This window comes from Patiria miniata, unplaced genomic scaffold (genome assembly GCF_015706575.1).
Source record: "Patiria miniata isolate m_02_andy unplaced genomic scaffold, ASM1570657v1 HiC_scaffold_3, whole genome shotgun sequence".
NCBI lineage: Eukaryota > Metazoa > Echinodermata > Asteroidea > Valvatida > Asterinidae > Patiria > Patiria miniata.
Window position 1 is genome coordinate 13,144,618 of NW_024037069.1, and position 13,270 is coordinate 13,157,887.

The following is a 13,270-nucleotide window of genomic DNA, read 5'->3' on the forward strand; positions in this document are numbered from 1 at the left end:
CAAGAAGCTCAGGTTGACCGCACAGGTTGAGTTGTTCACCTCGTGAGACGAAAGAAATCAGCAAAAATATCTTAATCTGCAATATATTGAAAATTCCGGCAGTTTTTGGTACTGAAACATAGAGGTTTCTGCCTGAAACGAGATCGCACTTCTGCTCATGAATATAATTTGCATTGGCATAAAACCCCAAAAGGCATCAAAATACCCTTGAAAATTGAAAAATAAGGCTAAATGGGACACAACGGTGCATTTTCAAGGATTGCAAAACAATTACATTGCGTGGGCCCTTAAATGCGTGTAAAATTAGGACAATCCCTAGCCAACCCCTTGCTGTTCACTTGGTACATGTACATGTATGTAATTTTCCCACTAACTGAATGACTGCGTCCGTAAAATGTTTGCACTGCAGACTGAAACTAAAAAACAAACAAAAAGACAGCCCTGGATATAAACAAGGTAAGTAATCTATGGCTTTATGGTCGGTTGGCTTCTTTATTTACTGCAAATTTAAGCCCTGAAAACTTCACAATTGTCTCTTGTAAAAGCCACACGACTACAATGTACATTTACATAGATGAAAAACCATAGCAGAAGGGGGAAAAATGGATACAATGTGAAAAGCTTGCCTGTACAATGTACTTAGCATAATGAATTTTCTAAGTTCAAAATTGTTTAGACGTTTTTGTCTTCAGTTTCTGAGCAAAGCACATCTACATTATTAAAAGAAATTGCATATTTTTGGTTTCATTGTAATTAGCAGGTGCCTACATGTACTTCAGCTGAACTCCTAAACAAATCTATGTTAATATTGTACGAAAAAAAAAAAACATTGTAGCAAAAGCTTCTTTATTTATTTTTGTTAGGCTGAGGGGGGAGCTGAAATGCATCAAATAAAAGTACTCACTGCAGTCAACAGCACGTGTCGGAGGTTCTGGCGCACCGCCTGTACATGTGTCTGGATAGGGAACAGAAACACGCCACCGGACTCCATTCTTGTCACATTCAGTATACTCATAGTGGAATTGCTCCTATTAAAAACAATATGGACAAAGAGAAATTATCACTGATAATCTCATGCAGGGCTCAAAATACCCAGAGGAACACTGACTGGACTAAGTCAGGAAGGAGATTGCCAATTTGAAAAAAAGTCTGAAATTTGGATGGAACACCTGCCTGAAAGATGTATTGCTTCTACATGTATAGACAAATCCAGCAGCAGCTTTTTCTGCGGTGGCACTAGGCTCACGCGAGTCGTGCTCAGGTAGTACACACGCACTCCGGGCTCCTTCAACCAATAGGAATACCAATATGCATGTACACATCGCCTTTAAGAACGTGTGCAGCATGCGGGTGAGCATGACACCACCACAGTAAAGCTTCTAATTCTGGTCGCCACATTCCACTAATGTCCTACTCTCAGATTCAAAAAGTCTGATTTCAGACAAAAACGGGGACATTTCATGCCTGCTTATTCCAATGAACTTTTTTGCTAACCCTAACTCCCTAGGCCTTTTTACTACATTGTAGGATGTAGCCTCAATCCTGCAAAATCCTCCAATTGGCCTCATGGAAAAATAGCATATAGCTCAATCCTGTAATTTCTTGAATATGGTCCTTGGAGGAGTGACCAATGCCTGAATCCTGCAAAATCCTGCATTCAGGGCGGTTAGGGTTAATAGATAGTGCCAAATAAAAGGGCAAGGCCAATCAAAGCTGTCAGCCAAAAATAAGGCAGAATAGAATTTAGAAAAAGAACAGAGTAAGTCATTTAGCATTTGACTTCCGCATTGGATTGCAATCTAATGACTTCATCAGATCTTAATTAGGTCTAGATCTTAAGCTTGAAGAATTTGGGGAACCGCCAACATAGGGCTGGATAGCTCAGTTGGTAGAGCACCGGAACGGCAATCTGGAGGTCACAGGTTCAAACCCCGCTCCAGTTAAATTCTTTGTTTAACTTTGAAAAAATGAATAATGGACCTAGTCAGATTCCCTTTGTGAGTTTATTTGATAATGAAATCTAGAGCAATAGATTTCAGCATTAGTCTTGTCCTTCAGCATGATTGATTTCAAAAGATGTCAACATAATACAGTAAATGTTTTGTTACATTTTCAACATGTCCAAGTCAAATGTGCATCTTCGTGAACCCATATAATTGACTCTTTATTTTAATGTTGTTGAAAAAAAAAATATGCCATGTATATCATTTATATTTTAATAACAAAGAATAAACATGTTGTTGTAATGTACAGGGTACTAGCGTACAACCAGACAACTGCAGGCCTACATTTAGCCCCATAAATGTGGCCAATTTACTGGACTGCCTCCGTAAACATAGGCCACACATCCACATGTACAAAAACGTGTCGCACTTTGCCAAATTTTGATTTTCACATTTAGGCTTAGTTTGTAGGTTTTTTTTGCTTTAGAAGCATAATCACCCTCTTTATAGGCTAATCAGAAAGTGCTGCCTTTTTCAGATGTCTAATTTTTGTGAAATTTCATGTTGAAATATTGATACGCAAACGTGTGCAAATGAATCTGGAAAAATAGACATCTGAAAAATAGATCATCTAGCCTACATTGTACATTACTAGTTCTTGAATACTTGTTGGGACCAGGGTCTAAGAAAGGACTTATAAAAAAATAAAGTGTGTTTGCAAAATGCAAAATATAGTACCACATTTCTCAAAGTTTTACAACCAAAAGGGGCTCAAAATATACCCCAACAACATTATTCTCTGGTTACATGAAACACGCCTGCATTAGATACATTATTATATTTGTCTATACATGTATAATCTGTTGGTACTGTTCATCTAGCGCTAAGCGATGCAACATTCGATTTCAATCATGCAAATTTAGTCTAATCCATGTAATAGTCTTTGTGTTTGTTCATGTATAGCCATATATCATTGCTTCATATTCATTATTCCTAAACCAATTTGCGAGAGTCTAGATATTAAAACCCCAAGCACAGGAAGTACAGAGTACCCAGAAAGGCCATTGTATGCAAACCAGGGAACACAATGCTTAAGTCTGTTTTTTCTCACTTTTCCAACAACGATATGGTCCAGTAAGCATTCACAGAGGGTACTGCTTAACGCTTGCTTTGGTTGGTTCACAAAAATACTATGACCTTATCCATCAACCTGGGGTAGTACAATTGTACTATCTGTTGTAACTTTTTCAGGATGCCTTTGTGCAAAATTTAACAATGCCAATGCCAACCCACATTCATGAACTCAGCTTCAAATGAAATTGTATCTACAGGACTTGCAGGTTCCCCAGACATTCTTTGCAAAGTTTGCAAATTTCAAGGTGATTTGTAGATTCTTGTACTAAAATCCTACATTTTTATTTTATTTTATTTTTATTTTATTTTATTTTATTAAACTTCTCCACTGGCTGATATATTATCTTACAAGCCAGTGAGCGGCAAGATTGAACAGGTGACTAGCACCTCCAAAGAGCCATCCTACCACAGGAACTAGAGAAGAAGAAAAAAGATTCCCATAGTATTACCTGACCTTCGCTGATCAATCAGAAAGTGATATTAGGTCCTAAAAAGTCAAATTTAGCAGGGAAAATACTGAAGCATTAACTGGTAAACACCAGCCTCATAGGGTTTGTGCACAAGGTGACAAGTGATGTCCAGGTATGGAAATCTTTCCAACATTTTTTGTGTGACCTATTTGGGAAAGAATGTAGTATCCTGACAGCAGAAGCCACTTCAGCAGTTGTGTAGAACGTCTGTGGAGAGTCAAGAAAGTTAAAGTATTTCCTAACAAAACTGGAAATGTTTCTCAGTCCCAGATTCATATCATTATCAACGTATTTGCAATGACTGACCATTGAGATGATATACATGTATGAAGAAAAAAAATGTTGCAACATTCTTTCCCCTATTTTTTTCAAAAAGGATGAGTAATTTCATTTCGGGGGCTATTTTGATCAATGAGTGACTACATCTATGTGGTCAGCATCAATCATTGTGCAAATGTCACAGAAAATACGTTCAAGACTGAAAAACATTGTAAGACTTAGAAATGCTTTAATTTGGCTTTAAAAAAACATCATGGATTGTCCTGCGGATTTTTAAATTCATCAATTTCATTTTCAAAAACCTTCAACCATCAGCGCAAAATAATAGTCATACTTCAATTTTACATATTTCGAATCAAATTTACTATCATCACTGATTACCGGATTACATTTACAGTAACACTAGACAGTCATTTGTAAAAGTCATATTTGAACGGAACTCATAAAATTGCTAGATGTCCTAAATAAAACTAACTACACTTTACTACTACTGGTTTTAATCATAAAAATAAAAAACTCGCACAGCCTTCACTTTAATTAAAGCTGCAAAAAAATGCCATTTAAAAATGTAATACAATTTACAAAAACACTGTTGACAAAAATCAAATCAACCCCTCTCCCCTAAAATTATACTATTCATCTATAATGTACACAAAAACCTACTTACCATTGTGCATGTAGGCAGTATTTGCTTCCCTCTTTTTTCCTCCGAAACAGGCTCTGCGTGAACGAATTGATGCGAGATACAGAACACAAAGCACATAAGTCCAAGGAGTGTACGACGATAACATGGCCGCTGCCGGCTGGTCCCACTTCGTACAATCTGTGCCATGTTTTTCGGTCTTTAGCAGCCAAACGACGGCACAGTGGGTCTCTCTCTGCGACAGATTTCTATCCAGATGCAGACTAGTGTGATTTAAGAAGTTGAAGTACTATGTTTTTGGTTGAAATCGGGATTTAAACCTCTGCAAAATTGCAAGTTCAGCTGCAGCATTGCAGTGCGTACAATTAATAATTCTCAACCTTCACCCCGGAGCTCGAAGCTAACATGCATGATTAATTATTAGGAATGTTTACTCGTCCCCAGCACAAACGGATAAACAATAGCGCCCTCGGTGTAGGTCGGAGCTCTGTGAACACTAAACTGTGATTGGTTGTTTAATGCTGTGACGTCGTATTCTGAATATTTCACACACGTTTTTGCCTTTCGACACGTAATTACCCAGCATTCACTTTGTTTCCTACTCCTAGGTATTTTTTTTTTCAGAGAGGAGAATCGATGCTGGAAGGCCTTGGTTTGTTCTATAGTTCAACCCCATGCAACCCCCGGCCTAGAAAAAAGGCAAGATTTCCGACAAGGCCAAGGTTTAAAACCGAAGACGCTGATATATGAGAATGTCGGACACTTCGCCCCATTTCCACGTCGCCCCATGTCACTTCGCCCCTAACCACTTCGCCCCATCCCCACTTCGCCCCATTCCCACATCGCCCCATCCATTGATCTCCATCTGTGTATATGGAGATCAATGGCCCCATTTCCACTTCGCCCCATTTCCACTTCGCCCCATTCCCACTTCGCCCCATCCCCACTTCGCCCCATCCCCACTTCGCCCCAGCCGTTACACGTAAAAAAAAATCTCATCTATTTTTTTGGCTTAAAAAACAATTTCAACAGATTCACTAATTGCTAACCAACGGAAAGAATTAGCCCATCACCAAATGAACAATTCATAACCAACCTTTCAAGCTAGGCTCTCCCCTACCAAGAAAAAAGCTTGAAGTAAAAGATCCAACTTTTACGGTTCCCAACCCGGCTATACCAACCCGTCTCCCACTTATCTGAGAACGACAATACCTTTGACATCCTAATTTCACTCTTGGAGGAACCAATCTCATCTAAATGAAGTTGTAAGTGTCACATATCAGACAAATTTTGACGGAACATTTTCCTCAAGGCAGTGAGTTCCTTTTAACTCACTGACCCATACCTACGGATTCTTTTGAATCCAGCCGCTTCCAGCGGTATCAGGTCAACTCGGACCCAAACCAAGTCGGACCCATGCCAAGTCGGACCCACGCCAACTCGGACCCACGCCAACTCGGACCCAATACCAACTCGGACCCACTACCAACTCGGACCCAAGACCAACTCGGACCCACTACCAACTCGGACCCAAGACCAACTCGGACCCACTACCAACTCGGACCCAAGCACGACCAACTCGGACCCAACAATGACTTTATCATTAGTTTCAGAGATTATATTTATAGGTCATCTTAATGTTACAGTGCTTATATAGTGAAGATATTCTGTAATTATATTGGTCAGAATGGGGCTTTTAGTTTTGTTGTTTGATCATACTTCGTTGGTTTTGCTCTCTTATTACTGATTCACATGAAGAAATGGATATCTATGTGCAATGTTTTTCCTTTTTCATCTGCTTTTTGTGTGTGTGCCAAATATATAAACCAAATTAAATCACACCCAATGAAGGATTTCAATATGTCACAGAAAGGTAATCATCAAGTTAAGGAAATTAGGAATGCAGTTCGAAAATGTCAAACACAATGCATGCAGTAACATTGATCTGTCAATCATTCTCCCCCATTCATAGCGCTGATCACCAACGCCAAGAGATTAATCTTCGCGGTTGAACCAACGCGCGGTCCCCGGTTCACACACAAACAGCGGCAAGTTCATTCGGCAGTATCGGCAACCCTTGATCAGTTCAGTGAAGCGGGTAAAAAGGTTACCGCTGCAAAGATCGAAGTGTATGATAGATAATTGCTAATTAGAAAGACTAATCTGACTCGGGAACATTCAACCATGATGGACACCTGCTTGGGCGCGTCAACAACCTGAATTATGGCATTTTGCAAAGAACAAAGTAGGCACAAGGGATGCTCATGGAGTTAGCACAAGTTTGTTTGCTTGTTTTTTTTCTGTTGTATTAAGTCGTCAATATTTTCCAGCAGATCACATTCACTTTTGCACAATAGTGTTGGCAGTGACACCATGACACGAGTCCCACCCAGTGGCGTAGCTAGGATTTTCTTAGTGGGGCCAGAGGGGGCATCAGAATATCATGGGGAAGGGAGGGGGGCATTATCGCAAACGTCCTATTGCAGTTTATCCCAGTTGGGCCCAAGACCGAGACCACAGCTTCCGAGACCGAGACCAGCAAAAAGTGGTCTCGAGACCGGTCTCGAGACCCACAACACTGGTTTGAATTAAAAATGAATTAAATTGCTGTTAAATTGAGCAAGATGGCGTGAACGATGTCAAATATGAAAATGAATAACTGGTTAAACTTTAATTTTAATTACTTTTGGTTAAAGCGCAATATGTTTCAATGGAAACAAATAATAAAAATTAATAATTAATTAAACTTTTAAAGCGCATTTCAAAATAGCATATCAATGCACTTTACAATGACAAACTGCTGCAATACAGCTATTTTACCTGACAACTACAATGAAAATTTATGCTTAACAGCATCACTGTATTAACAGATAAGTGGACAGACTTTATGAAATTGTCGAATGATTGAAAACGCTGTCGAATGATTGTTAACGATGGGTCCGAGTTGGTCATGCATGGGTCCGAGTTGGTAGTGGGTCCGAGTTGGTTGTGGGTCCGAGTTGGTAGTGGGTCCGAGTTGGTAGTGGGTCCGAGTTGGTAGTGGGTCCGAGTTGGCGTGGGTCCGAGTTGGTAGTGGGTCCGAGTTGGCATGGGTCCGAGTTGGCATGGGTCCGACTTGGTTTGGGTCCGAGTTGGATCGAAACCCTTCCAGCGGCTGATGATTCACAAGCCAATAGGAGAGGCGTCTCTGAATGGGATAGAGCCATCATTTCTCTCATCTGTGTCTCGAGCACCTCATCAGAGAGTTTGTATTTTTCCTAAGTTTCTAGAATTGGGAGCATTTATTATCTGGGGTCTTTGGCAGTTTATTTGGTCTGCACCCCTAGCCTTCACCTTTTTCATACTACATGGGGCGAAGTGGGGATGGGGCGAAGTGGGGATGGGGCGAAGCGGGGATGGGGCGAAGTGGGGATGGGGCGAAGCGGAGATGGGGCGAAGCGGAGATGGGGCGATGTGGGGATGGGGCGAAGTGGGGATGGGGCGAAGTGGTTAGGGGCGAAGTGACATGGGGCGACGTGGAAATGGGGCGAAGCGTCCGACACCCGATTCCCCCCCCCCCCCTCTCAGATGTACAGTCTATGGAATCTAGACCTTTGCTGGAAGGGTTTATGATATGCGAACAGATTCGGCGATTACTTATGCAAAACAAGACTGCGTCTTGACCTCGAGATTATGATATTCAGCAGGCGCACAGGTCTTCCGTATTACAAAATATGTCAACCAAATTGACCAAATAATCGAAATGAGTCAAATGACGTCACAAATTCTTAAGTCGACCCCGATTGGTTGCCGCGCAGCGCAGGGTCACATAACTTTTACGCATTGTCTGATATATCAGACATTGGTTACGGAGAGGGCTCCGTTCAATTACTGATTTTTTCGAAATATGCAGAAACAGGTGTAAATTAAAGTAAGTCTGAACAAAAAAATACTCAATATTTTTTTTAATATTCGTTGTTATTAATTAAAGATATGTTCCCTGTGTCATTTTGGAGTTTGAGCTAAAAAAAAAAAAAAAAAACAGATTTTGATTTTCTTCAAAATTTCTATTTTCCTAGAAATATAAATGGGATACACTTTTGAACGAGAGACGTACATCGCCGAACAAAAAATCCACGCGTTTAGTTCCTGATTGAATATTTCTTTCTTCACGTCAGATAACTCGGCTCTCGCAGCAGGGCGGCGGGTTCATTTGTGCGCGAAATGAAATTCCTTTGTTTTCAGACGCCCAAACTCGGAATGGTTGTTTTCGTTAAAACAAACTGTATAAAATGAAAATTCGTTGGGAAAGAAAAATTTTCAGGTTTTTTTTTAAAGACCACGCCACATTCACAATTTTTTGGACTATGTGTTAGAACTATTAACGAGACTGCAATATAGGCCTATCTCGTCAAAAAGTTTTCTGTGTCATTCTGTTATGTTTCGGGAATCGTAAACATCTTACTTTTATTCATGAGATGGAATCTTATTTTTATACACATACATGTTTAAACATCTTATTTTTTTTGATTTTTTTTTCTTTAACTTTGACTATTTTGTGTGACGGAAGTACACGTGCGCGCGATGTCGACCGTTCGAGTTGCACGTCTTTTTATGCTATGAGTTGCGGTTGCACTTGTACTGCCAATTAGCACGGCACCGGTGAATCTTTATAGCGCCCTCTCTAGTTGAAAATCTTAAAGTTGCCGTGGTGACCATTGTATACATTGTAATATGCACACACATGTAATGCATCGCGCATATAATGCATGCAGCCGGCCTCATTCGTAAAAAGTCGCTAGAACTAGAAGGAGGAGGAAGATTCGAGTGAAGAAAATTTTGTGGTGAAGAAAATCAGACGAAAATGAACATGGAAGTTTCGAACAGAGACCCTTATCCTTTTCCTAAGGTACAGAACGACGACGATTTCATCGGCACAGGAACTTTTCAGGTTTGTGGAAACTGCATGACAAGTTTGTCTTGATTTTAGAGAAGTTGAAGTTGTTTGATTTTTGAAGTTGGAATTTATTTTGAGGGAATCAGTTTGCAGCATGTCTAAAAAAACTCTCTGAAATATTTTTAAAATGTGTGATTTGATTCAGTTTTATAAATCTTTTGTCGATGCTTATGACTACAACTAAGTGTCATTCCCAGTTTCGGTCTATCCTTATGTGTATATTTTTAAGTTTTTGTATTCGTATTAAAATCTTAAGCATGTAGGCCTAGGCCCGCTATTGTTTTCTTTTGAGGGAAAAGAAAACAGTAGGCTAGGCTAGGCCTTTGATTAAAACTAAAAAAAGTACTTTGTTGAAAGTCAGTTGAGAAATTACTGACATGTTTTTGTCTTTAAATTTAGGTGGTAAAATGTTCTCCTTTTAAGTTTTCTCAAAGAAAAAATTTCCAATGTCAATGAAAATCCACAACAATGTTATCAAAGAAACTGTTTCCCGTATGCAGTTTATGCCCTAATTCTAGACTTCAAATTCGCAATGTTGATATTTAAACAAGATTGTATTCACGGCCATGTTTACAATTGCTCAAATTTTGTTGTTTTTGTTGTTTACAGAAGCAGCCTTACACACAGCCAACGCATCTCGCCCAGCGGACCGATCCATGGAACAGGCTTAATACAACCAGTACACTGTCAAGCAGCAGGAGAGAAGTCTACCACCATGACCCCAAGGTCAGCTCAACTTAATTTTGTGCTGGTCCCAGAGGGCCAGCCTCGTGTCCTCTTTGAACCCTCTCATTTTTGGGCAGTGCTATTGTATAGGATTCCCCATAATGCCGATGAATGGACTAAATCTGGTCCATTGTGTAGACCAGATGCATGAAAAGATTTCCATTAAAAAGCCATTTTGAATCAGTTGAATAGAAATTTGTGCACTCTGGGACCAGCATTACTTGGCTTACCTTGTGTTTTTTTATGGAAGTTGCCCGTCACATCGCGATCTTAGGAAATCTATTCAAATGAATTATGGCGAAGATATTCCTTTGTCATTGTTCATTTCGGACTAGACTTGACTACAAGGCTGATATTTCTAATCCGACTTGGGTATTTCTTTATTCAGTCAAATTAATATTGTTGGCTTATCTAATCCCACAGGCACCCAGGGACAGTCTAGACTTCGTCTTGAAAGCAGACTATGATCACCACGGCGCCTTCTTGAAATCCAAGAATGAGACGCTCGTACAACCAGAGACAATAGGGGAGAACCATGGGTGAGTTGTGGCTATGTGAAATTTGAACTCCATCCAAATTGTTTTCAAGCAAACAGGCAGGAGAAAAGGAAAGCAAGAACTTGAAGGAATGTAGTACCTGATGCCACACTGGTGGGAAATGTTTTACATTCCCAAATTCATTTTTTTTTGGGGGGGATAGATAATCGTTTTGTCTGTGGTTGAAAAATTGGCGTCAGGTTTCTTTGATCTAGCCATTAAATTTTTGTGACACATTACTGGGACTTGAACATGCTGGAGTTTTAAGTGTCCATTTACACATCTGATAAATGAATATTTCCCCTTTTCTTTAAAAGCCGGATCCTCAAAAATAGGAAGAAAGAGGAGCCGAGGCTTATCGACCCCATGAACCCACCCACCGTCGATTCGGTCATCGAAGACCCAAAGAGGGAAAGCATCCACAGCACCAAGGGTGCTATCGATAGCCATCACAGCGCGGCAACAAATGCTGGCTACTCGCGCAAACACGACGGCGGTTTCTACACAACATAAACCAGATTTTTTAAAGTCTTTCAATAGTGTGTGGCACAATTAGATTTGTGCATGTACCGGTAGTTAAGGGGCATCTTTAAATAGTTACAGCTATCATAGACATTTACTTTTTCTACCTTTGTTCTTCTTTGTTTCTATTGAAGTCTTTGAAATCTAACACATTTCCCTTGCGGGGTACTGAGTTTTCTACCGACCAACTTGCAGGGTCCCGTTGTCTATATTGTTGCCTTTCTTACCCTGGTACCCGTGAGGCCATAAACGGAAATCAACTCCAAGGGATCGAATTCATAAAGTGGCTCAGGAACAAAACCAAAACAGCTTAGCTGGAATAGCCTTACATCAGTTTTGGTTACTGGGCACGTTTTTATTATCATTTGCATTTGACTAGACCTTAGCTGCTTACCATGAATACTGGTCAAGTAGGTTTATTGTCCAGGACCCAAATTTACCAATTACACAAAATTGCTTACAAGCAAAGTCAAACTTGCTTAGCCGAAATGTGTCTATAAATTGGGTAACCAGGGATATCTTCATTGTATTTTGTATGTGACCAGATTTTGGCTGGTGGTCCGCTAGGCTTAGCGAAAATACTGGTGAAGCAACTTATTTCAGTCATCACCATTTATTTATTTATTAATTTTTTGTTTTAGATACACTAAAATTTTAGCGAAAGTGTTCAGTTGTTCTAGAATTGTTCTCACACATTTCCATGATATGTTCTGATACCATTTTCAGATACTTTTCAAAACTTTCACCAAGTTTCTCATCTCAGCATTATACAGAATTCAAATGATGAACACTTGACATAATCTGGTTTTGAACTTTTTTTAAAGAAATGTCTGTATTTTAGAAGAGCCTTTTAGTGGAAAGTACAATTTGTTTAGTTCACATTGTACATGTAGACCTTTTAACTGTATATTTTGTATCATAGTTATGTTTTAATATTTTTCTACCATTTTTAGTTGGATGTTTATATTCCATTTTTATTTAGTACAAAAACATTGGTATTTGTTGAACACTGGGGTAAGCATCAAATAAATTTTTTTGAAAAAAAACCCCAAAAATTCAAAACAAGGCATCTGCTGCAGTTGTTCACACTTAAAAGACACAACACAGTTTCCAGAAATACCAGGCGCTTTAATTTTTGCACTGTCAAAACGTTTTGCACTTTACATGTGTATATGTACATAAATCTCACAAATATTACTTACTATTCAACTTGTTCGTGTGGAAAAATAAAATCTTGCAGAATTTATGAAAGACTCCTCAGTATTCCATCTGTGCTTTTATATTGCTAGTTTGCAAAATACATGTGTACAGTATTGCGCAGTTGATACAATGTATTTTCCTATAGTTCGTTCTTGATAAAGTCCTGTTTATGCCAAGGCCAAAAAAAAGTTCTGCTTCCCATTACATTGCATTTGAAAACAGGGTAGGTAGGTAGAGAAATATATTTTGTTGACATTTTTGTGTGTGTACTATCATATGGAGGTGTCTACGTGTAGTCGAGGGTAAAATGTGGTAATGGATGGTTTTCGGGGATTTTTCCTCATTTTCCCCGAACAAAGATTAGGGTGGGGGCTGTCAAAATAGGGTAGGTAGGGTAACCGGAAGCAGAACTAATTTTTTTTTTGGCCTAATGACTGTTATTTTTTCAACCTTACAGTTTATTTCAGGGAAGAAATTCCAAATACATGCAAAGTTTGGAAAGACCGAGTGAATACCTTTATGGGAATACGTGGAGGAAAGTCGATGAAGAGGCACTGGGGGCATTATAAAAAAAGTAAAAGATTGCTATGACATTAAACTTGTTTATAGGTCACAGATCTACATTTGTGCAATTTTTGTGACCCAGCCTCTGTGAACGAGTGATAAACACGATCGTGTAAGACTACTGACTGCAATTATGAAAACCTCTCCGAAACATAACATCTCAAAATGTTCCTGTGCCTCTAGTATTAAAATGGTATCATTTCAGAAAAGCCTGTTTGGCATTCAATTTGCATTTGCAAACATTAATTAGTTTCTGAAAAGTTGAACAAACTACACAGATCTGCCATATGTGTGAAAAATCAAGGAGAATATTAAGA

The 13,270-nt window shown here is 39.3% G+C and overlaps 2 protein-coding genes across 4 annotated transcripts in view; one reads left to right on the top strand and one right to left on the bottom strand.

Annotated features, from left to right (window-relative positions):
• The window catches only part of LOC119738147 (endosome/lysosome-associated apoptosis and autophagy regulator family member 2-like), a 33,237-nt gene extending 28,360 nt beyond the window's left edge, over positions 1–4,877 (bottom strand). For 2 of the 3 annotated variants that reach the window (XM_038212893.1, XM_038212892.1), the window contains exons 1-2: positions 4,494–4,876; positions 905–1,028 (exon numbers count right to left, since the gene is read on the bottom strand). In XM_038212893.1, the coding sequence (XP_038068821.1) occupies positions 905–1,028; positions 4,494–4,658 (289 nt within the window). In that variant the 5' untranslated portion in view covers positions 4,659–4,876. Of the gene's footprint in view, positions 1–904; positions 1,029–4,493 lie in introns of all 3 variants that reach the window. The other variant, XM_038212894.1, reaches the window with a different exon arrangement.
• A 4,334-nt stretch (positions 4,878–9,211) lies between these two features.
• Positions 9,212–12,442, top strand: LOC119738276 (uncharacterized protein C1orf194 homolog). Its single transcript, XM_038213114.1, has 4 exons — positions 9,212–9,399; positions 10,015–10,131; positions 10,555–10,670; positions 10,985–12,442. Exons 1-4 carry the CDS (start codon positions 9,313–9,315, stop codon positions 11,178–11,180), a joined length of 516 nt encoding a protein of 171 aa, XP_038069042.1. The 5' UTR covers positions 9,212–9,312; the 3' UTR covers positions 11,181–12,442.
• The last annotated feature ends 828 nt before the right edge of the window (positions 12,443–13,270 follow it).